Source organism: Leptopilina heterotoma, unplaced genomic scaffold (assembly GCF_015476425.1).
Source record: "Leptopilina heterotoma isolate Lh14 unplaced genomic scaffold, ASM1547642v1 Lhet_312, whole genome shotgun sequence".
In the NCBI taxonomy this organism is placed as follows: Eukaryota; Metazoa; Arthropoda; class Insecta; order Hymenoptera; family Figitidae; genus Leptopilina; species Leptopilina heterotoma.
In genome coordinates, this window is record NW_025111013.1 from 192,382 (window position 1) to 217,201 (window position 24,820).

The following is a 24,820-nucleotide window of genomic DNA, read 5'->3' on the forward strand; positions in this document are numbered from 1 at the left end:
TTCGATTATTTTTTATTCCTTGAACTTTTTTCGTCTTTATTTCTTCTCTTTTTTTTTCTCAATTTGATTTTTTCTCCTTTTCATTTTTTTTCGCCTTTTTCGTTTTTTTCCCTCTAATTTTTTCCTTTTTTGGGATTTTTTTCTCTGGGAGAAATTATTTTCGAAAATATTGAAAAATTCGAATACTCTATCAACGGGAGAAATATTTTCTTTAAATTTATTTTCTCCGGTTTATTAAACAAAATTTCTTTTTCCTCGATTCGAATTTTTTTCGAAGAGGAATTTTTGTTTCGTTTTATTTTCGCCTTTGACACCGAAAACAATTTTTGTTGGACTGTCTAAATAAATTTCCACTATTAAAAATTTTTACTTTTTAAATTTTTACAATTTAAATTCTATTGAAATATTAAATTTCTTTATTTAAATATTAAATTTCCAAAAAAGGGAAAAAAATTTTGTTTTTCAAAAGTTCAGCACTGATTCATTGACATTTTTATTTTTTTAAAAAATCCTTCGTCCCACTAAACTTCTCTGCTCAGTGATCGTTTGATGCAAAAAGAAAATTCAAATGCCATCCGCTTACTTTTTTTCAAAAAGAAAAAAAGCAAAAAGAAATTTTGTAACTGGATGGCATTTGAATTTTTAGACAAAAAATTGAGAAATAGCAGAAATTTACAAAAAAAGAAAGAAAATAGACAAAAATTCAGAAGAATTTTTTAATTTCAAATATAGTTTTAATACTTTTATTGTTATTAGAATTAATTAGAATAAATTTTCAATTGTTTTTATTATTCCAAGAAATTTTAATCATTGACGAAAATTTCGAATTTCTTTTGCAAAATTGAAAAAAAAATTTTTTTCAGACTTTAGAAATAAAAAAATTGTTCTTTTTCTTTATTTCGAAATTTTCAATATTAAAAATAAATTATTTGAATAATAAATTTTAGTTTTCAAGGAAAATATGTATTAAATAAATAAATAATTTTTAAATAGCTGAAAATTCGAAACTCGAAATTGGAAAATTTTAATTTGTAAAATTAGTAAAAATAATATTAGCAAAATAGTAAAATTGGTAAATATAAAATTACTGAAAAAGTAAAATTAGTAAAGATAAAATTATAAGAGTAAAATTTGGTAAAAATAAAATTAGAAAAAAAGTAAAATTGTTTTTAAAAATAAAATCAGCAAAAGAGTAAAAATTGGTAAAATTAAAATTAGTTAAAAAAGTAAAATTGGTAAAAATATAATTAGCAAAAAAATTAAAAATAGAATTAAAAAATACAAGTTTTGAGAAAAAAAATGCAAAAGTAAAAAATTTGCCCCAATTAAATACTATTTTTTTGACTCCACTTAACGAATTGCTTTGACGAGAGAGACAATTTTAATTTGCAGCGATCTGGACTCTTCGTTTTCCCATGAACTGAATTTCAATTTATCCGAGAAGACGAAATTTCGAAGATTTATTATTTACCGCCTGTACATCGAGACACCAACCGGATAACGATCTATTCAGTCTATAGTGATTTAATTGTTTTTCTTTTCTCACCTATAAATAAACTACGAAACTTCTTACTTTTTTTAATTATTAAGCAAAAAAAAACCACTGTATAACTTTTACCATTACAATCAAATGTTAAAAAAATTGTCATTAACCAAAAAAAAAATGTCATTAACAATTGTTATTAACAAATAAAAAATTGTTATTAACAAAAGAAAAATTGTTATTAACAAAAAAATTGTTAATAACAAAAAAAATTGTCATTAACAAATTAAGAAAACTCAATAACAATTTTGTTATTGAGCAAAAAAGAAAACGGAAAATAAAAAGAAAAAAAAATGAAACTAAAACTAAAAATAAAAATAAAAATATAAAAGAAATAAAATACAAATAATGACAATTTTTAAATATTGTACAGAAAAAAAATTTTTAGAAACTGAGGAGAAAATTTATTTCCTGTTTTTGTGCCGACAAAGAAATAATGGTGCTTTCTATTGAAATACCTCTATAATTAATTAATTAATCAGTTTTTAAAAAAATTATCACTTGTTTTGTTTTTCAAAGAATTTACCATATTTTTATTTAACGCTCAATTGATATTTATATTGTTAATTTCTTGATTAGAAAAAATATTTTAAAATATTAAAAAATAAACGGTAAATAGATAATAAATAAGACAATTGATCGGAAAAGAAAAATTTGAATAAGTAGTGAATTTTTTAAATATTAAGTTTTTTCTTCGATTAAAAAGAGAAAGAAAAAAATACTTCGGTTGTATATAACGTATTAATCAAACGTTAAAACTAGTTGAGGAACTTCCATATACAAAGATGTCGCGAGTAATTCATTAAAAAAAAAATATATATATATATATTGAAAAAAATCATCTTTACATATATTATATTATAGTGTAAAAAAAAGTCACAAAGAATAGATTATATTGTATCGATTGACAATAGAGCGAAGAAAGTTGAATTTAGTTTTGCAAAAAAGAAAAAAAGCAAAAGTAAAATCAACTTTTAATCACGAATTGCACTTTTGAAAAATAAAAAAAAAGCGACTTCATTCAAGCTCTGTATTGGAGGGGGAAAGTTGTTATATTATTGTGCGATAAACGCCGCGTATATATTTATATTTACAACTTGTATTAAAAAAAAAATTATACATTTTAAGGACCATCGATATCGCATTTTTTCATTCACAATTTTTTCTTCGAATTTTCCTCTTTCTTACCGTCAATCTTTTCATTTTGAGACAATCATTTTTTTCTTTAGCGCGCGGTGAGTGTTTTCCTTTTTCGAATTTGTCGACAAAAAAGTACGAAATTTTTTTTTCGCACTCTTTTGCCTATAAAAGGAAACAAAAAAAAAATCAGGGTAAATTTTTGGAAATTTTTGTGCAAAAATTTCTTCTCGGCAATTTAAAGATTGACGACAGGAAAGACTTGAGGAAAACTCTCATCCTGATTTAAAAAAAAAAAGAAAATTTTTCCCATCGAGACTAAAAATTATTAAATTCGAAAATTTGATTTTCAGTCTCGAGTTATATTTTCTTTTGTCGAAAAAAAAATTCATCGTCAGGTGGAAAAGAATTTGAATTCTATTCCAGATTTAATTTTTTCCATTTGAAACACTTAGAAAATAAAAAAAAAAATATCTGGAATATTTTTCATATCAGAAAAGGTGTAAAAAAAATTTGTAAAAGAGAAAATTTACCACCTGATCAGTGTGTACAATCGGGACATTTGTTATATATAAAAAAAAGCGGTTTTAAGATTGTAAAACAGAGAAAAAAAAATGTTGTACTATTATAATAATGTTATTTCGTCGCAAGTGAGAGTTAGACTTTAGAATGTTATTTTCGATAATAGATTGTAAAAAAAAAGGAAAAAATTGATAATGGCGATGATGATGATGATGAAGATGATGAAAAATGAGAAAGTTCTTTAAAAGAAACTGAATTTTCTGAAAAAAAAAGAAAATTGATGATGAAGAAAAAAAATGGAGAGAAAAAAGGAAATGAAACAGAAAAAGAAACTAGTTAAATTTTTAATTAATTGAAAATTGGCTGTCCAATGCAGAAAGCCATTTTTTGGGGGAAAAAAAAGTAGATTATAGAGAGATAAAAAAAAAGAATATTAAGTACCTTGTTGAGTATAAGTAGATTTATTCGCTAAGTCATTGCGTGTGCACCATAATGTACACAGGGCATAGTTTAACACTCGTGTACCTCTATCACTCACATTATTTACTTATTCTAATAGACAAATTATTGATGACAAAAAAAAAAGAAAACAAAATGACAAAAAAATAATCACAAAATTTTGCGTTAAAGAGTTTTTCTTTGATTGAGAGAAGAAAAAATTCACCTTTTTTTAATTTCATGCCTTTTGCGGTGTGTAATATTATTTTTGGAAGAGAAAAAAAAATATGTCTCATCACACAAGACGCAGCGCGAATTTGTGCTTTCCGTTTCTTTTTTTTAGTGATCTGCTTGCTCTTTTTAGTTTTTTTTTTACTAATAATTTAACTCGAGGGATTTTTTCTTTTCATTGTTTAATGATTTTTCTGGAGAAAAAAATGGAAATTTAGGAGAAAAAAATGGAAAATTGATTTAATTAAATGAAAATTGTAAAATTAAATCAATTGGAAAAAATTTATTCAAGTGGGAAAAAATTTATTGTCAATTTTGAAGAAATGGAGACGATTGAAAAAATTTATAGTGAATTGAAAACAAAATTAAGACAATTGAAAAAAATTATAGTGAATTGGAAAACAAAATTAAGACAATTGACAAAAATTTATAGTAAATTGGAAATAAAATGAAGACAATTGAAAAAATTTACAGTCAATTTAAAAAAAATTGTAGACAAATTGGAACAATTTAGCAAAATTTTGAGATGTCAAAAAAAAATTGGTACGAATTTTTTAAGAAATTTTCTTAATATTCGCAATTAATGAAAAAAATTGCGTTTATTTAGAAATAATTAAATTGGAAAAATTTTAGCCAATTAAAAAAAAATTGAGTCAATTTTTGAAGAAAAAAACTTTTGTGAAAATTAGAGAAAATTAAATGAATTTGGAAAAATTCGCTCCAATTGAAAGGAAATTTAATTAAAAACTTGAAATTAAAATAAAATTCCAAATAGAAAAATTGAAATTGAAATAAAATTCAAAACAAAAAATTGAGTCAATGGAAATAATGGAAAATTACAAAATTACCAAAAAACAATAGCAAAAAATCAAAAATAATGAAAATTGGAAAATTCCTTCGAGAAAATCTTTCCTGGACAATAGAATTTTCTACCCATTTTTCTCAAAAATATTTCCAATTCGAAAATTTCCCAAACTAAATAATTACAGTAAAAGGAAAAGAATCAAAAATAATTTTTTTCCTTTTTATTTCTTTATTTACTTCTTTTGAAAGGAAATTTTCGAAAATATTCAATAAAAAAGAAAATAATTTTTTTTCTTGAATTTAAGAAAAATTGAAAACAATTGGAATATTTTTCTTTTGTGAAGAAAGGGAAAATTTCATTGTAGGAAAGAATTTTTATTTCGATCTTTGGGGGGAAAATTAATTAATTTGTTAATTAATCAAATTAATGATTAATTTAAAATATAATTAATTTATGAATTAATTTATTAATTAATTTATGAATTAATTTATTAATTAATTTGTTAATTAATTTGTTAATTAATTAATAGCTAAATATTAATTTTAAAAAAAGAAAATAAAGCAAGCAACTTCCACGAGAATTGTAAGCAGCAGGCTGCAAAAACATTATTAATTTAAATAATTAATAACCAGACAAGTCTTTAATCGCTGGTTGAGTACGATCAAGTATTGTACGATACATTCCTTTGGCTATAAACTAATTTAAGAGTTTTCGTGTGTCCTGCCTCTCTATATATTATTTAAAAGAAAAATTCTTTTTTTTTTGGTTTCAATCGCGCTTTCGAAAATTTTCTCGTCACTGTCATTTTTTTTTTTTTATTATCATTATTCTTTCTTTGCATATGACACTGAATTCAAAATATTTTTTTTTCTTTCTCTTGTTTTTTTTATTTGAATATTTATCATTAATATAAATCGTAATTAAATATTTTTTACAATTTCTTTTCACATTTCTTGTATATATCTATATAAATGAAAAAATTGTCCATATTGACAGTGGAGTGTGTTGATGGCGTTTGACAAAAAAAAAAAAATAATAAATAAATCGCCTCTTTTTTTTTACTCGAATTGTCTCTCATTTTTCACGAAAGGCTGTATACCAATGAGAACAAGTTATTATTTATTTTTTCTTTTCTTATTACTCACGCGTCCATCACACGAGAAATCAGAAATTTTTTTTAGTTTCTTCTCGCAAAAAAAAATTACAAATTTGCGATTTTTTCGATTTTTGTAAATGAAAAAAAATTTTACATTTATTATGATTTCATTTATTGAATTTTATAGAAGAAATTCGACAAAAAAAAAATTAGTGAATTTTATTTACAAACATAATATTCGTTTTAGTTCAGTTATTTTAATACAATTATTAATTTTAATTATTATTCAAATTATTCAATTTTAATTATTATTCATTAATTAATTACACAATTATAATTTTTATACTTTAATTGAAAATTTTTGCTTTAAAATCGAAATTAAAGAATTTTTAATCGACTTTAAAAATTATGGGAATAAATTTCGAAACATTTCCAAAAATCATTTCGAAAAATAATTTCCCAAAACTTTAGCAAAATCAATATTATTATTGCTAAACAATTGAAATTCAAAATTAGAAAATTTTTGAACTAGGTAGATAACAAATTTCTAAAAAAATTAGTTTAAAAAAAAGAGAAAATCGCAAAATTTGGCAATTTTCATTCAAAAAAAAAAAATAAATAAATAAATCAAAAAGCATAAAACACCATTTTTTAAATTTCATTGGAAAGTTCTCATTAAAACTCTTATGATCAAATTACACGAGAAGAAATTTGTTTCTTCCAAAAGTGGTATATAGGAACTAAGCACAAAATAAAATGTTACCATAATGATTTTTTTTCGTTGAGATTTATAAAAAAAAATATAAAAAGAAGTTTTGAATAAGAAACAGAAAAAAAATTCGCTACGCTCATAATATTTGTCACTTATTTCTCAAATAAGTTTTAAAGTTTTTTTTTTAAAGTAAAAAAAATTGTAATTTTTATCTAAAAAAAAATGCATAACGACACGTTAATGAAATATTGCTAATTTACTATTTTTCGGTATTTAGCTTCGTCGATAATTGAACTATAATTTATTTATTATTAATTCACTGTATTAAATTTTAATTACTTAATTTGGTAATTAATTAACAAATTGAATAATTAGTTAATTATTGAAGTAATTAATTAGTTACTGAATTAATTAGTCAATTATTTAATAAATTACTTAATTAATAAATTTGGCAATTAATTAGTTAACTAATTAGTTAATTAATTACTTGCTATAATTAAAAAATTTTGTTTTGACAAATATTATGCAGTGAAAAGCAATTTTTTGTACTATGGGAAAAATTTTGAAAAATAATTTTTTTTGTTTTATTTGCTGGGGAATATTTTTTTTTAAACGATAATATAATATTGAAGGTTATTTAAAAATGTTTTTTCGGCTTTTAATTATAGTTATAGCAAATCGACGCTGTAATATGCATCACATTAATGACTCTCGCAGATATAAAAAGAAAAAAAAAGAAAATAAATAATAATAAGAGTTATATATATAGAAGAGTTTTCCATTTTATCGGAGCAGCGCATCTCAAAACGATATAAATATATTAATATAAATACATAAAAATATATATATATTATATATATAATTTATTTTTTAGAGTCCTGATCCTCTAAAAATAAAAAAGCATACTCCAGAAATAATAAAAGAAAAAAAAGAAGCGCGTCGGGTGTACGCTTTATTATTGTTATTGAGTATAAAGTGTAATTATTAGACATGATTATAATTATTATAATTATTACAATTATTATTATTATTAAAAGAATTATTATTATTAAAATTATTATTATTATTATTATTAAAATTATAGTTATTAAAAAATTATTATTATTAAAATTGTAATTATTCAAAATTATAATTATTAAAATTGTAATTATTGAAATTATAATTGATAATTAACAATTAATAATTATCGAAATTACAATTATGAAAATTATAATTTTATTAAAATTGTAATTATTGAAAATTATAATTAAATTTATTAAAAATTATGATCATTATTCTAATGATCGTTATTAATATTAATTAATTAATTATTATTATTATTATTCTTATTATTATTATTATTATTATTATGGCAACATACGAAAGGAAGAAACTCTAATATTATTCTATATACACTCTTTAACCACATTTATTTGCATCCTCGAATTGTTATTCTTTATCATCATCAGTTTATTCCATTCAGTGTTAAATAATGATATAAATATACATAATATATTAACTATTTTCATTCATGAGAAGCATCGTTACCTGTATGACAAGTGATCATAAGAGCATAATAAACAATCGCTCATTAAATGCATTCTGTTGTTTTTCATTTCACCAAAAATCCGGACACCGTCCATTTTTTATATATATTACGCAAACGAAAAATATATTTATATTTCATCTTTTCCATTATTTTTTTTCTCTGTGCATTTTACATTTTTCTATATTATTATTATTATTAAAAATATTTACTGTATTCATTTTCTCATTTTTTTTTTTTTTTTGAGTTTACTCGACAGGTCTGCTGATATATTTTCATCAGGATTTTCATCAAACAAAAGGGACTTTTTCATTAATTAGGAAATTTTCTCGTTTTTTTTATTTCTTATGAATTAATTCTGATTTTTTTTATTTTAAGGAAAAAAAATCAGTTCTAGAAGAAAACATTTTATTAAAAAAAATTTGAATTGTGATTTTTTAATTTTCAGCCGTTTTTCTCAACATTTCATGTTTTTTGTACAACATTTGTAAATTTTGTAAATATTTTATTTGTAATAATTAACTTGTAATTTTTCCTTAATTATTTCTGTAAGAATTATTTTTTATATTTTTTTACTTCTTTAAAATTTTTTCTCTCAAGAATTATTTTTTAATGAATTTTTTAAGTATTTTTTTATTCATTGTTTACAATTTTTTTGGTTCTAGTCAAACAAAAAATTATATAAAAAAAATCTGAAATGTGATTTTCTTTTGTAATATTTGTAAATTTTGTAAATATAATTTTTTTTATTAATTTTGTTGTAATTATTTAATTATTTTTGCAAGAATTATTTTTTTCGTATTTTTTTTATTTATTTGAACATTTTTTCTTTGCAAAAATTATTTTTCTGTTATTTTTTTATTCGTTTGTTAATAATTATTGTTTAAAATAATTTTTTTGTTTTTTGTAAACTTTTCTCTCTTTTTGTAAATTTATACCAAGATTTTTATATTTTAATATATTATGTGTTACTTAAAATTGAAAGAGATTATATTATTATATTTACATTTTATTATTGTATAATGTACTTCTTTCGTTAATGAATATTAATTAATTAAATAATTAATAAGTAGTGAATTAATTAAATAATTAATAAGTAGTAAATTAATTAAATAATTGATAATTAGTAAATTAATATTAATTAATTAATTGACAAATTAATAAATTAGTTAATTAATGGTTGATAAATTAATTAACAATTAATTAATTAATTAATTAATTAATAATTGTATTAATATTACTGAATTAATTAAATAATATTATTTTAATTTTAGAAATTATTTCGAATTTTCTCCTTTGAATATTTTGATACAATATTCAATATTGTAAAATGTAAAAAAGTGTTAAAAATGTAAAATTTGTTCTAATTTTACATTTTTCTTAAATATCCATTGAATTATGTTTTTAGAATTCTGATTTTCAATGTTTTTATTTTTTTACTCTCATTATTATTCTATTTTTGTCAATTTTCCCATTTCATAAAATTTTACTCCATTATTCTATTAATTTATAAAATTCCCACCATTGCATATAATTATATTTTTACAAAGTCACTAGAAAAATATTTTATTTCCTGTGTATATTATAAAAAACAAATATATTTTCATACAAAGTTTTTTATTTTGCATATTTATTTTCATTTCATATTTATTGTTATACTTGTGGGAGAAAAACAATTTTTTTCCCTAAGAAATAATTTTTTCAACCGAAATATTTGTAGGAATAATTTAAAAAAAATGTTTTTGAAGAAAAATTGTTTTCAAAAACCAAATTGTGTCTAATAATAATTATAAGATTACGAGCTTACGGAATTTTGTCAAAATTGAAGAATTTTTTGTAAATTTCTATTTTTTATACTATTTTTCAAAAAAAATTCCAAAAAGTACGCCTTTTGGTATTTTTTTTTGGAAAATTGAAAAAATAAAAATAAAATTGAAAATCGAAATAAAATCTTCCTCAATTTTGATAAAATGAAAATTTGAAACCAAGTTCAATGATATATTTTTAACAAAAAAAAAAAAAAAAAAATGTAAATATAGTGTAAAAAGAGAAAAATAATTTTTAATTTAAGCGTTAAAATCGTCTTATAAATAAAATACGATTTCTAATTGTAAGTGTTCGTCTCACATCTGCACAAAAAGTTATGTAGTTTAGAAAATAAAAATTTTATCTAAAAAAAGTTTATTAGAAAAAAAAAGATTTCAAAGAAAATAATAATTGGCTCAAATGTATAAAAACGAGAAAAAAAAGGTATACATTCTCATTTTTGTTCCAATTCTGCGATTTTAAACAAAATATTATAATAATCATTAACAAAAAAAACAGATCTCTATTTGCATTTCATTATTATTGGTATCGATAGAATTATTTACATGCGACAAAAACTAGTCAATATTTTAAATAAATGTATTTTTTTATAAAAGAGAAAAAGAAATAAAGGGAAAATAAACTAGTTTTAAATCTGTAATTGAAAACAAAAAAAAATACCGCAATGAGAATTTTTTTTTATTGTTTAACTATTTAGCACTGATTGTTAAAATGATTTTACTTGAAAGTGAAATAAACTTGTGGAACAAAATTTAATTAATTAATTATTATTCATTATTTTCTTACAAACGAAACAATAAAAATAGAATAAAAGTCATTTTTAATTCTCGATTTTTACGAGAAAATTTGTTCTTAGGTTTTTTAGAGTTTTTTTTTATGGTGAAGAGAAAACTGTTCGAAAAATTTGGAATTTTCCGAAAGCATAAAAGTAAGTAGAAATTAATTTCTATTAATTAATTCAATATTTCAATTTTGCTTTTAGTTGAAAGTTTGTTTGGAATTTTTTCCTTTAGTTTGAAATTTTTTTTGGAATTTTTTCTTTTAGTTGAAATTTTTTCGGAATTTTTTCCTTTACATAGTTTGAAATGAAAAAAGCTAAATTACTATGACACAGAATTTATTGTTCTCTATAAAGCATAATAAACGTACATGATCACTTTCACTTATAAAATATCTATGAGTCTGTTCATTATGTTTATTATTAATTCCTAAACTAATTAATTATTCATTTTATACAGGCTTGCATCCACTCTCCTAACAATCTCACTTCTTAAACGCCTAATACCCAGATATACTTATCTAAAAAGTTACATTCTACTTACATTAGGACCAAGTTCAAATTTAAAGTAACAATTTTTTTCCTCTTTCCATTTTTAAATGAAAATTTCCTATTTTTTATTTTACTCCATTCTCTGCATTGAATTATCGAAAAAAATTCTCTCCAATTCTTTTTTGATTGTAAAAATTTCTCTATTGATTTCAGTTGTTAAAAGGTAAAGTAAATTAAATTACTAGTTGATTATTGAAACGTGAAATATAAAACGAAAATTTAAAAATAATTTTAATAAAATTTTTCAAAAATTAAAAAGTTTAAAAAAAAATTAAAAAATAGTTTTTAAAATTTCAATAAAATTGATCAAGTTGAACACGCAACGAATTTTCACTTATTAACAATCAAAATGATAAAAAATTAATTAATTTAAAAAGAATTAAAAATCGTGATGAAAAAAATGGAAATTAAAACAAAAATTAGGTTTAATTTCAAACAATGAAAGTTAAATAAATATTAAAAAATACAGTAAAAAATATTAAATTTCGAAATATTTTAACAATTTTGATAAAAAGACACGAAGCAACAAAATTAAAAATTCTTTCAACAGAAAGAAACACAAAGTTTGAAAATTTATGATACGAATTCGAAAATATTTAGAATTTTCCCGTATAAACAATAAAATTGAAGATTTGAAACATAAATCTCAAATTTTTGTCGTTTTCGAACAATTTTTTTCGATAATAAAATACATACGAAGTTTTGACAATATTTTATCGATAAATGAAAATAACTATCATCAGAAGACATAAAGAAATCTCACAGAATGTAAAAATACGGAATGCTAAAAATCACAATCGTTCGTCAACAATATTTACTTTTTAGAATGTTTTAAACAAATTTTTGAAATTTGTTTTTACAAGTTTTCATTGTTATTTTCTTTTCTAAACTCGTGGGAAATTAATCTCAATTGTCCACTGAGGGAATAAGTACATATTCCAACGGGGAAAAAAAATAGAATTAGAAAAAAAAATTCCAAAAAGAAAATATTAAAATTGTTTTATATAATCAAAAGAACAATTTTAATATTTTTTATTTGAATTTATTTCTATTGAAAAAAAATTGAATTGTTTTATTTTCGATTTGAATAAAATTAAAAATTTTCAGGGGCAAAAAATTAAGAGTAGAAAAAAAATTCCGAAAGAAAATATTAAAATTGTTCTAAATAATCAAAAGATTTTTAATATTTTCTATTTTAATTTTTTTTTTACATAAAACAAGAAAACAAATAAAATTCAAAATTTTTTAATATTTTGAATGAATTTTTATTTAATATACTAAAAAATAAATAAATAAAAACATAATGAATAGAAAATATAATAGAAAATAAAAAATAATAAAATACTAAAGATTCGAAAAAATATAACAGAATTTTTTTATCAAAATATATTTTTTAAACTTGTAGGTATCAAAAGTAAAAAAAAAATACTTTTATAAACACAAGTTTATAAATTTTTGAATATTCCCTCAATAGACGCTCAGATTAATTTCATTTGACAATTATTTCGAGGACAATAAGCAGCTTACTTAAGGACAACACATTTTTCACAATTTTTATTTATTTATTTTTTTTTTGTTCGTTTCTTAACTTCGGTGTAAACATCTAACACTTTTTACATTAGGCATATATCACTAGTCGAAGTTTACTTGTTTTTTTTCTCAATTTTTCATTCTCTCGAAGGTTCTAAAATTGTACTTTTTTTTTCTTTTGCTGCCGAGCATTTAAATTAATATCACAAAAGAATATTATTGAAATCTGCGTGTGAAAATATTGCTACACATATATAATTTATAAATATTGTCTTTGAAACTACAACTAATTAAAAAAAAAAGGAAAAATTCGAAAAAAATTAACAATAATTAAATGCTTTAACAAACTTTTTTTTCTTTGAATTAACACATATTGTTTAAAAAGAAAACGAACTGTGTAAAAATTATTCGAGAAAAGTTTGAGAAAATTCCCAAATTACAATTTTTGATTTTCAATTTTTAATTTCCAATTATTTATTTTAAAATTGAAAATCGAAAATTGGAAATAGAAATCGAAAACTAATTTCCGATTTTCAATTTTTAGTTTTTGATTTTCAATTTCTCGAAATTTCGGTACTAATTAACTAATTAAAGTAATTAAAGTAGTTAAAGTTAATTAAAGTCGATTAATTAATAAAGTGTATTTATTAACAAACATTAATTGAGTGTTACAGAAAAAAACACAAATTAATTAATCGATTAATTATAATATTGCCCCGTTATCAGTCAATTTTAGAACCTGACTTTTGATTTTTATTTTTACTATTTATTTTTATTTATTTATTTGTTTCTTTATTTATTTGTTACTTCTTTTTATAATAATGTATAAAAAAGTTTGTGCCCCATAAAAAAATAATCGGAAAAAATTGGAAGAACTTTGCAAAGACTTTTTTTTCATTCTCTCCGGAACGAGAATTTTTACGCATTTTTTTAAAGCGTAATTTCTTATTACAATTATATCGTTTCATGTAAAAGATAGAAACCATTTTTATCGCAAAGTTTAATAAAAAATTCCATTTTCTAAAAATAATTATTGTATTTTAAAAATGTTACGCTTTTCGTAAAAAAAAGCGTAAGAATTTTTTTTCGTAAAAAATGGTACGAATTTTTTTTCGTAAAAAAGAACGATTTTTTTAAGAATAAAAAATTCGGTTTTTTTGGAAACAAAGAAGCACCGCCTTTCTTTCGATATTTTATTTTTAAAGTAAAATTACTTTTGGAATGAAAAATAATTTTTATCAAAAACGATTTTCATTGAAAAATGAAAATTTCTTTCAAGTTTCGAATTTGGCAATTGAGGTAATTTTTAATAGTCGAAGTAATAATTCGAAAAAGATAAAATCAAATTCGAAAAATCTCGAATTTCTAATTTCTAATTTAAAATTTTAAATTTCATTAAATTGAAACTTTAATATTAATTTAAAAATGAATAGTAATTTTTTCCGAACAAAAAAATTGCCAAAGAGACTTCAATTCAAATGAATTATAGAAAGCAAATTTCTACAACAAATAAAACAATTTGAACCAAAAAAATGAGAAAAATAGGCTAATTATTTCTGCATAATGTAAAGAAGTTCCGAAACGAATTTCCAAATCTTATTCTATCAAAAAACGTGGTAAAAAAGGGTGTAGAAAAATTACTCGATTTGAAAATTGTTTCGGAACTCAATATTCACGGCTTTTTTAGAACAAAAGGTTTCATTTATATTTTCAAGAAAAAAAATATCAAAATTGTTCAGTTTTGAATTTCTTTTTTATACTATTGCAAAAAATTACAATAATAATTGTAAAATTATTATCGATCAAAATTTTCCAAATATTAATAAAAAATTATCAAAAAGAAAAAAGAAAAGAAAAGGAAATGAAATGAAAGGAAAAAATGGAAAATTTGTAAAATAGAAAATTACCAAAAACGAAAATTTCCAAATTATCAAAAGAGAAAATAGAAAAAAAAAAAAACAGGAAAAACTTTTAATATTGAAAAATGGAAAATGTTTAGCCTTTTTAAAGAAAATTCTGAAAAAGCGAAATTTTTTAATTAATAATTAATAATTAAAAAAAAACTTGATAGAAGTAGAAAAAAAGTCTTTTATCGCAAAAAAGCCGTGAAAATGAAAAAAGTGACCACCATCTTTCGAGCTTCTGAATTTTTCTCCAGAGGAAAAATTTTTAGAAGAGAAAGAGTGTGGTCTGCCTTGCTTGCTACTTGGTTGCCTCGGGCGGACAGTCAGGCTGGTTATTGGGATGAGCGGCAGTGAAGGCCGGATGATTTTCCAAATGGCGATCGACTCTCAAAATTGTTGGGAATGGTCTCAAATCAACGTGAAACCTTCTTGCGTTGAATATTTGTGGCACCAAACAGCAGTCGGCCAATGTTATTTCATCGCCCACGCAATATTTTCCCGCGCTCGATGACAACAATTTCTCCACAGCTAAAATCAATTTATTAACATTTACTTCTTTTTTCCAATGATTTTATTTATTTTCTAATCAATTTATCAATTTTTGAAAAAAGCAGCCTTTTAAATTTAACTATATGAAGTATAAATTAAAAATAAAAAAAAACCTGTAAATCCTCGTGTGATCCAGTGTTGTGCCCATTCTTTTTTACGCTCCTCGCCAACATAAATGAGAACAACCAAATTTTGAAGCGGTTGAATTCCACTTGCTATAACTTCGCAAATCTCTCGAACTCGCGCTCTTTTCACTGGATCTGCTGGCATCAGTGGACGATGTGGTCTTGTTTCCTCCAAATATTGCAGAATATTCAGCTGAAAAAAAATCAAGTCTTTATTTTCTTTTTTCAAGAAACTATTTTCTTTTTTTAAGAAACATTTTTTTTCTTGATGAAAGAAAATAATTCTTTCATCAAGAAAAAAAATATTTTCAAAAAATTCTTTTTCCTGACGAAAAAAACTTACAGATTCAATTAAAGTATGATTGTCGATGTGAAGGGCAGGCACCTGTTCCATTGGATTTATTTCTCGAAATTCGTTGCTATGTTGTTCGCCACCGCTTTTCACTAAACTTATCGGTTTTATATCGTACGGTATTTCCTTTAGATTCAATGCTGCGGAGGAAAAAAAAAATATTTAAATTAATTAAACCAAAAATGCGTTAATAAATAATAATCCAATAATAAGTAACGAAAAAATAAGTTAATAAAATAATGAATAATAAAATTTAGTTGATAAAATAATAAATAACAAAATTTAGTTAATAAAATAATAAAAAAATAAGTTTCGAAAAACCAAAGTACCAAAGAAGCAAAAAATTTTAGGTTATGTCTGTAATTTCAGAAATTAAAATAAACAAAAAGGAGCAATTTTTTTATGTAAACGAGTTGTTCCAGTTTTCATTAGTTCTAAAATAGTCGATAAAAACTAATTATAGTTTCAAATTATAAACAAAGAAAGTTGTAATTAAGGTAAAAATGACACAAACATAACCTTAAAATTTCTTGTATTTTAGAAATTTTTGTTTTGGAGCGCATCACAAAGAAGTTAATAAAAAAAATAAAGAATGAATAAACGATTATTAAATAAATAACAAAAATTATTAATAAAAAATAAAATTAATGATAAATAAGTAAATAAACAAACAAATAAATAATACATTGAATTTATCTCGTAATAAAAAAAAATGTCCTTATTGATTTTTAATTGAATATAATTACCAATTCGCACCCTCCACGAACAGGAACTCCTCCAATAGGAGTAGAGAACAGGCTGCACATAAATAATTTTTTCACTTTTTCATAATTGTTTAATTGCATAATAAAAATATTAGTTTTTAGAAAAAAAATGTTTTCTAAATATAAATAAACAGGTTCAAAAAGTGGGCGCAGTAATAACCTTGAAATTTCTAACTTTCTCTCTTTTTTTCTAGCATATTTTTTCCTTCATGAAAAAATTTCCATCAATTTATAATTAATACGCGCTTTTAGATAATAATTAACAACAATTAAAAACTCGTAACTAAATTGACATTATCGACTATGTGATAAAAACGATAAAAACGATACAAATAAAAAGAAAAACAATGCATTAAACGATACCGATAACTAAAATTTCGAAACTAATTTAAAAACAAAAAAAAATATCTCAATTTTCTATTTTTTGACACAAGGAAATAAAGTAATTTTAATAGTCCGGCAAAAAGGAAAGGAAAAAAAATCCACCCTCTTGAATAAATTCTGTTCAATTATTTAATTTTATAGGTTATGTGTTCTCCACCCCATCATCAGGCAAAATATTGCGAAAATTATATTTCCCCCATGATTTGAAAATAATTTCCAGTAAACAAAAATATTTTTAGAAATTCTCTCTTTTCTTCCCTTAAAAAAGCGAATAATTTCCAATAATTCGTAATTTATGAGCCAGATTCGCTAAATTAGAAGATTATGAAGAACACACAATTACAATAAGGGATGATTGGGAGTCTAGAAACCCCAAAAATCGTTACATCAAATTTCATAATGACGAGACGTCCACGCTTATTTGTCTCTCTCGGAGAAAAAAAAACAGGTTTGTATATGTGCCTGTGTGTGTCTATGTCGGCGCCCGAGAGAATAAACCGGAATTTCCATATGAATATTTAAAAAAAAACGTAAACAAATTTTTATAACCGAAGAATTTTCAAAAATATAAAACAAAAGACAATAATTAAAATTATAGTAGCCAATGGTATAAGTCAAGAGGGGTTGGAGATAAAACAGAAATTGACCACCGCCGACTATGGAAAATAAATTTGTGCAAAATTTTCTGTTATTGTATATACAGGGATAATTTGATCGCTTACCTTTCCCATGACGGACATTTTTTATAATCACGGACGGAAAGATTCGCTGGAACAATTTATTTTCACTATACGACGATTCTAAATGATGAGAAAATTGTCGACAATATTTGAGAATCCGGTCAACGCGCGAAATTGCACCTCCTTCCCCCTTTTATTCGATTGCCGGAACCCCTTCTTCTTCTTCACTCTGTATGTCTCCCTCCCACACCTCCTTTTTTCCCCCGGGGTGGGATGAGAGATAAATACGGCCCTGCCAACCTACCGATAAAATTCCCTGATATCCTGATGTCAATATTTTCAATTTTTTTCTAATTATTTTGTACTCTTTGAAAATTAATTCTTTTTCTATATTGTAATTCGATTTTCGTATGTGAGAAAGTCTTGTTAATTCCATAGTAAGTGTAAAATCGTTTGATCCTTTCTGTTTCGACAAATTGTTTCAATAATAAGGGTAAGATTTTTAAATTTTTGCAAAAATTAGGCTTACGACAAGAGAAAAATATTTCGACAGTGATAGAAATAATTTTGGTTGGGTTTTAAATAAAAAATAAGTGATAAAGAGAAAGGAGAAATTGTTAACGTAAACAACTCCAAAGAAAATGAAAGTTATAAAAATTATAATATTAATTTTTCTTTTTGCAAATTTTGTTAAGATTTGCACAATATAGTTTTGTTATGTTGGCGACATCGCAATGGCTAGAAGCGACCAATCAATTTTTAGTTTTTTTCTCCGAGAAAGCAGGGGCGTATTGTTCGGAATTTTCCCGTTTCTTTAAATTTTAAATACAAATTTAAATTTTTTGCATTTTTAATTTTCTGCTTTGCCACAAGTAATGATTTATTAGTAAATCTTTTATTTGGCTATAAAATAAAAATTTGTTAATTACTACTTTTTGAATTTTAAATAAACTAACAATTTAAATTAACATTAAGGTGGAAATTTTATACGCCCCTGAGCTCTGAATTTAATATTGGCCAATCAGAGACGTGTATTCTAAAAAATATCGTCTGCTCAGCTGGACTTTTCCGGAAAAAAAATAGAAAAGCTCTTTAGAAATTTTAAAAATTATTTTAATATTTAGTAAACTAATTTCCGAATTAGTTTGTGATTCGTTTTAAATCAAGCAGTTCAAGAATAAATTTAACAGGTAAAAGTAATATTCATACTTCTATTATGACGTTAATTTTTAGACATTTAAAAGGTGCATGTAATCTTTTGAGGTTATGTTTACATTTATATTATTTATATCTTTATATAAAATATCGTAAATATAATAATTTTAAATGTAAAATTTATTTCCTTATAAAGAAAATTAAATTAAAATCATTGATTTAAAAAGTCATTGAATCATTCATTATTTATTGAAATCAGAAATATTTTTAATCAAAAATTACAGTTTTTTTTCTATCTATTAAGCAACGAATGCGAATTTTTCCAAAAGAAGTTAATAAGTTTATGTTTATGTATATCTTTTTTTTAATGTAGATATTAATTAATTAAATTGATTAATTATACAAAATCAAAAATATATTATACTTGATATTAAGGAGTTTGTGTTAATGATAAATAAAAGTAAAAAGAGATCGATAATTATTTTTTTTTGTTATTAAAAAGGAAATTAGGTAAAGTTTCTTTTTTCCACACAGAATGTTGGGAATGAATTGGTTGAAACGTAAACTTAAGACAAAAATGGCTCCTATAGAGCACAAATATGCACAAAAAATGACTCGACGATTATCTGGGATTTATGCATTTCTAGGATGGAATTTTGTTTCTCTTTTCTTGTACTGGACATTTAAACAACACATTCCAGAAGGTCCTGGAAAAAGTAAGTGATCTTATTTCATTTTCATTCCTCAGTTTGTTTTAATAAAAATAAAAAAATTTTAAACCATAAAAATAACAATAAATGAAATGAATAAAATTTATTTTATTTATAAAAATAATGAAAATAGATATTTATTTTATAGTAAATAAAAATTTTCATATTTTTCAGCACAAAAATACCTTGAAGTAATGAATGTCCCTCATGCGACAGTCATTGAATTTTCCGGATTCAATATGAAAAGAGTCAATGAATATGAAGTTGACAGGAGAAAAGAGTATATGGAAAGTAAAAAGGGTACTGGAGATGTGGAGGTGATGATTGATAAAAATTGGACCGAAGAGAGTAACTCCTGAAAGTTCTTTTCAATAGTTCTTCTTTTTTTTAATAGTTTCTTAAAATTCTTGTACATAATTACTAATAGTTAATAGTTAAGAAATTAATCAATAAAATATCTTACAAAAAAAATATATATATCTTTTTAGGCAACAAATCCCATGCTCTTCGATTATTTATACAAAAAAATTGTAGTAAAATCACATTTTAATTAAATAGAAGAATATTTATCGGACGTTTTCGTTTCTAAATAATTATCAATTTCTCCTTTTAATTATATTTCTTTTATATAAACTTTAATTATTTATATTTAACGAAATGTGATTTGATTTCGATTTGTTCGCTGATAGCTTAAATTGGAATAAATCTTTTTTTCCTTTTTTTTCTCTCCTTTTTTCAATTTCAATTAATTGAAAATAAACAATATTGATAAGCTTTTTTTAATTTCAACTATTTTGACAATTTTCCCAATTTTCAGAATTTACTGTATTTACTAACTAGTTTTCAATTTCAGATAAATTTTCATTTTAAGAGGCACTTATTCAGTCGATGATTTTGGGATTTTCCTTCGATGTTTAAGGTAGAGATCGACGTAATGCGATTGCACCGGCATTTGCGTCATTCGCCTCCGGATGCAATTCTTTTAATCTTTCCTCCATTTCGCACAAAAGTGCGGATCTGAAAGCAAATTGAAAAATTGCCAGAGGTAAATATTTAATTATGTTTATTTAATAAAAATAACAATTATTTGGTAAAATGAAAAGTTACTTAGTAAAAACTTCAATTATTCAGTAAAAATAACAATTATATAGTAAAAAATATCAATTATTTATTTAAAATAAAATTTTTTGTAAAAATAATAATTATTTTGTAAAAATAACAATTATTTTATAAAAATAACTATTTCATAGTCAAAATAGAAATTAATTAATAAAAATATGAATTATTTAGCAAAATTATCAATTACTTTGGAAAATAAAGATTCTTTAATAAAAATTACAATTATTTAATCAAAATAAACAAAATAAACATAATTATTTAGTACAATAACGAATGTTAAGTAAAAATAAAATTAATTTAATTAAAATATCAATTCTTTAGTAAAAATAACAAATATTTTAGAAAAATAACGTTTTTTTAGATAAATAAAAAATTATTTAGTTAAAATAACAATTATTTAAGAAGAACAATTTTTAGTCAAATTTAAATTTTTTTGGTAAAAATAACAAATATTTGATAAAATTATTTAGTAAAAATAAAGATTATTCGTTCAAAATAAAAATTATTTTAGTCAAAAAAAATATTATTTATAGATAAAATAACGTTTATTTAGTAAAAATAATGAAAATTTGTACTAATTTTTAGGTGGGGAATTTTTTTTAATACCTATATTCTTCATATCGCATCACGACTTCCTCGAGTTCCTCCTTATAGAGTCGGGTCAGCATTGCATTGAAACAGTCGAGTTCGGGTAAGCGGAATAATTCCCATCGGAGTTTTCTGTCCAAGGAGATGGAGGCACGACTGTAAACTCTCAGCCACGTGGGAATTTCCTCATGCAAATAGGGATTTGCCGGGACCAAAACACTGTGCGAGTGAAAATGTGTGTGTCGCGGCGGTGAGACAACACGTATCGCTTGCATGTCCAGCGGATAACACGGATGCTCATATTGTGCTTGTCTTGTAATATGACTATTGTGGGTGAGACAAAGAAAAATTAATTGAATTCATAGAAATGAAAAATATTTCCAAAATTAATTAATTAAATTAAATTAAAGAATGAATTAAAGTTATAAAAATTAAATTAAATTAAAATTATTGAAAATTAAATAAATTCCCTTTTAAACTATCAAATAGTAAATATTATAAAAATAAAAATACCATAAAAGTTAATTAAAGGTATAAGAATAAAAATATCCTAAAAATGAATTAAACTTATAGCTTTTTTTGCTATATTTAAAAAAAATTGCTCACTTTACGTAATAAACTCCATATTCGGGAGATTCGATTCTCTCCCAGCCGGTGGGTAGCCCCTCTTTTTCCAGAGGATGAGACCAGTGAGTTGTCTTCGTGTTGTGATCGATATAATACTTTCTGCCGCGAAGTGTGAAATCCACTGACCAACCCGGCGGCAAGGGAAGTTCTTCCGTTTGTTCATTTCTTGAACTGGATCTCTCCGAGAGCGCTCTACTGTAGCTGCAACATTTTTTTTATAAATTAAATTATTTTTCGAAACGTTCCTCAAGAAAGATTTCCAGACATTCAAATTAAAAATAAAGTAATAAGTAGTAAATAAAATATTTTTTTTTGTTGAGTAAATAAAATAATAATTAATAGAAATGCAACGGTAAATAATTAATAATGAGTAATTAAATAAAATAATATTTAAATTGACACGAAGAACAATTAATAATGAAAAATAAATAAAATAATAATTAAATTGTGACGGTAAATAATTTATAAATTCTAATGAGAAGTACAAACCCAGTATTGTGACGATAAGGCAACTGATTAAAATCTTCGTAACCGGCGTCAATTTCGAGTGGAAGATGAGGCAACTGGGGCGTTTGAACTCGGTCCAAATGGTACTCGGAACCGGCGTATTGATTGACATAGGTGTGAGAAATTGCCGGCGATAATCCTGGATTATATAAAGGTGTCGCGGCTCTTAACGACATTCCGTCACTCGAACCCGAATGAACCGAAAGACTCGCGAATCTGGTGGAAAAAAAGAAGAAAATAGAGAAATCAAACACATTTTCAACATTAAAGGAAAAACAAAACACAAAAAAGAAAAGAAGAAGAAAAAAAAGAAGAAAAATACAAAAAACAAAACACAAAAAAGAAAGAAGAAGAAAAATACAAAAAAAACCAAAAAAAAACATTTAAAAACTAAAGAAATAATTAAAAAATTTTAATTAAAATAATAAAATTATTAAAATTATTAAAAATACTAAAAATTTTCAAAGAAGGTAACAAAAATAGAGAAATTAAAAAACAGAAGTTAAAAAAACGGAATAAAATGTGTTAAAAAAGAAAAATGGGTATAAAACGCAATTAAATACTCCAAACATTAAAAATTACAAATTATTTAGTAAAAATAAAAAATTATATTGTAAAAAAAATTATTTAATAAAATTAACGATTATTTTGTCAGAATACAAATTGTTTAGTAAAAATAATTAATAATTTATAAAAACTAACGATTATTTGACAAAAATAGCGATTTTTTAATATAAAAAAAAATTATGTAGTAAAAATAAGAATTATTTAACAAAAGTAAACAATTATTTAGTAAAAATATCAATTTTTAGTCAAATTAAACATTATTTTGTAAATTAACAATTATTTAATAAAAATAACGATTTTTTAGTCAAAATGAAAATTATTTTAAAAAATTTGTAACTATTTTGTAAAAGAAAACAATTATTTAATAAAAATAATAATTATTTAGTCTAAATAAAATTTTTTTATTAAAAAATATTAATTATTTTGTCAAAATTTCAATTCTTTGATAAAAAATAGCGATTTTTTGGTATAAAAATAATTATGTAGTAAAAATAACGTTTTTTTAGTCAAATTAAAAATTATTTTGTATTAATAACAATTATTTAATAAAAATAACGATTATTTAGTCAGATTAAAAATTATTCTCTAAAAGTATTAATTATTTTCTGAAAGTAACAATTATTTGATAAAAAGGAAAAAAAGGCATATAAAGCAATTAAATACTAAAAAAAATGAACAAAAATGGAAAAATTAAAAAGCAAATGTGTTAAAAAAGAAAAAATTACATATAAAGGAATTAAATTCTCAAAAATTAAAAATCAATAGTTAAAACATAGAAAAAGTCATAAAATCCAATTACATAGAAATTAAATATAATGACATAACTAAAGATAAAAAAATTGTTCATTTTTTATCAAACCTTTTTTTTTAATAAAAAAATAAAAAATGAGAAACGAATTTTTAACCTTTGAGCCAAATCAGGAACGGAACTGTTCGGTGTATATTTCCCTTCGTGACTTCCCAATCCCACTGCGCTCATTGTTGTTTTTGTATTGCCAAATTTTTGCACCATACTCGGTTGTTGTGATATTGTCTAAAATAAAAACAATAACATTATTAACTTCAAAAATAAATTCGAGAAATAAAAAAAAAATTCATTTTACTTGTACTTTTTTTCTATTTACCATTGAAGCTGAAAGTGTACGCTGATTATTTTGCCTCCTTGTCCTTCTGTTTGGCTCCGTTGTCCAAACGTTAATAACTTCAAAAAAATGTTCAATTTTTGGCAAATTATTGTAATTAACAATTAATAATTAATAAATTCTATTCTATTTTTAAATAAAAATAAACAAATAAGTAAAAATAGAAAAATAAATAAGAAACAAAGAAATAAATAAAAATAAAAATTAGTAAAAATAATAAATAAGTAACAATAAAAATTAGTAAAAATAAAAATTAGTAAAACTAAGAATTAGTAAAAATAAAAATTAAGTAAAAATAAAGAAATAAGTAAAAATAAAGAAATAAATAAAAATAAAGAAATACGTAAAAGTAGACAAATAAATAAAAATGATAAAATAAGTAAAAATATACAAGAAAAATCGTCAAAAAACGAAAATTAAAAATTTTATCTCTAAATAAAAAAAGGAATAAAACAAGTAAACCAAATATAATCTTCTATAAAATAAACAACAAAATATTGAAAATTCATTATTATACTCACTGGGCATTTCAGGTGGAGTCTCTTTCTTGACATATTTACCCACAACACCTTCCTTAATTGTTCTCAAGTCTTTATTTTTACGTGACAGCATAATGATGATTTTTATGACAATCGACTTTTTAACAAAAACAAATGCACAACAAAAATATACATGTAAACCAAACAATGCTCACAGGTAGAAATTTTTCAAAAATCCTCTTTCCTTTATGACAGTTTTGTTGATTTTGAAAATAATTTCAAATCATTTGCACGAAATGAACAACAATAATGTTTTTCCAATAACTGTAAATTCCTCTGCATTTTCATTATAATCTCGATATTTTCATATATGATAAAAATTAGTGCGTCTAATGATAAAAAAAAATTATTTACATATAAGAATCTAGAATTTCACTTTTTGACAAGTGAGAGAGAGGTTATGGAAATTTTA

General features: G+C 22.6%; 4 protein-coding genes across 5 annotated transcripts in view; 2 read left to right on the plus strand and 2 right to left on the minus strand.

The window, feature by feature from the left end:
* LOC122504720 (RNA-binding protein Nova-1) overlaps positions 1 to 1,674 on the plus strand; it is a 45,337-nt gene extending 43,663 nt beyond the window's left edge. For both annotated transcript variants that reach the window (XM_043615936.1, XM_043615934.1), the window contains one exon: positions 1,393 to 1,674. In XM_043615936.1, the coding sequence (XP_043471871.1) occupies positions 1,393 to 1,419 (27 nt within the window). In that variant the 3' untranslated portion in view covers positions 1,420 to 1,674. The remainder of the gene's footprint in view (positions 1 to 1,392) is intronic.
* A 12,996-nt stretch (positions 1,675 to 14,670) lies between these two features.
* Positions 14,671 to 17,671, minus strand: LOC122504724 (probable maleylacetoacetate isomerase 2). The gene is made up of 5 exons (XM_043615943.1): positions 17,497 to 17,671; positions 16,373 to 16,424; positions 15,618 to 15,766; positions 15,263 to 15,467; positions 14,671 to 15,128 (listed from the first exon to the last, which is right to left on the minus strand). Exons 1-5 carry the CDS (start codon positions 17,512 to 17,514, stop codon positions 14,899 to 14,901), a joined length of 654 nt encoding a protein of 217 aa, XP_043471878.1. The 5' UTR covers positions 17,515 to 17,671; the 3' UTR covers positions 14,671 to 14,898.
* Positions 17,672 to 18,496: 825 nt separating this feature from the next.
* Positions 18,497 to 19,678, plus strand: LOC122504732. The gene is made up of 3 exons (XM_043615949.1): positions 18,497 to 18,644; positions 19,144 to 19,325; positions 19,494 to 19,678. The coding sequence occupies exons 2-3, from the start codon at positions 19,145 to 19,147 to the stop codon at positions 19,676 to 19,678; spliced, it is 366 nt and encodes a 121-aa protein (XP_043471884.1). The 5' UTR covers positions 18,497 to 18,644; position 19,144.
* A 74-nt stretch (positions 19,679 to 19,752) lies between these two features.
* On the minus strand, positions 19,753 to 24,811 carry LOC122504729 (protein salvador homolog 1-like). The gene is made up of 7 exons (XM_043615947.1): positions 24,391 to 24,811; positions 23,852 to 23,928; positions 23,633 to 23,760; positions 22,143 to 22,376; positions 21,633 to 21,854; positions 21,045 to 21,350; positions 19,753 to 20,336 (listed from the first exon to the last, which is right to left on the minus strand). Exons 1-7 carry the CDS (start codon positions 24,479 to 24,481, stop codon positions 20,234 to 20,236), a joined length of 1,161 nt encoding a protein of 386 aa, XP_043471882.1. The 5' UTR covers positions 24,482 to 24,811; the 3' UTR covers positions 19,753 to 20,233.
* Between the last annotated feature and the right edge of the window lie 9 nt (positions 24,812 to 24,820).

Excerpts from the sequence above, each read along its gene's own strand:
- LOC122504724 (XM_043615943.1), bottom strand. Across the intron at positions 15,767-16,372 it reads TTCGTGGAGGGTGCGAATTG|CATTGAATCTAAAGGAAATA; the intron begins GTAATTATATTC and ends TTTCCTCCGCAG. Across the intron at positions 15,129-15,262 it reads GATCACACGAGGATTTACAG|CTGTGGAGAAATTGTTGTCA; the intron begins GTTTTTTTTTAT and ends AATTGATTTTAG.
- LOC122504732 (XM_043615949.1), top strand. The coding sequence starts at position 19,145 with ATGTTGGGAATGAATTGGTTGAAACGTAAACTTAAGACAAAAATGGCT. Across the intron at positions 19,326-19,493 it reads TCCAGAAGGTCCTGGAAAAA|CACAAAAATACCTTGAAGTA; the intron begins GTAAGTGATCTT and ends CATATTTTTCAG.
- LOC122504729 (XM_043615947.1), bottom strand. The coding sequence starts at position 24,481 with ATGCTGTCACGTAAAAATAAAGACTTGAGAACAATTAAGGAAGGTGTT. Across the intron at positions 23,761-23,851 it reads GTACACTTTCAGCTTCAATG|ACAATATCACAACAACCGAG; the intron begins GTAAATAGAAAA and ends TTTTTATTTTAG. Across the intron at positions 22,377-23,632 it reads GTTCCTGATTTGGCTCAAAG|ATTCGCGAGTCTTTCGGTTC; the intron begins GTTAAAAATTCG and ends TTTTTCCACCAG.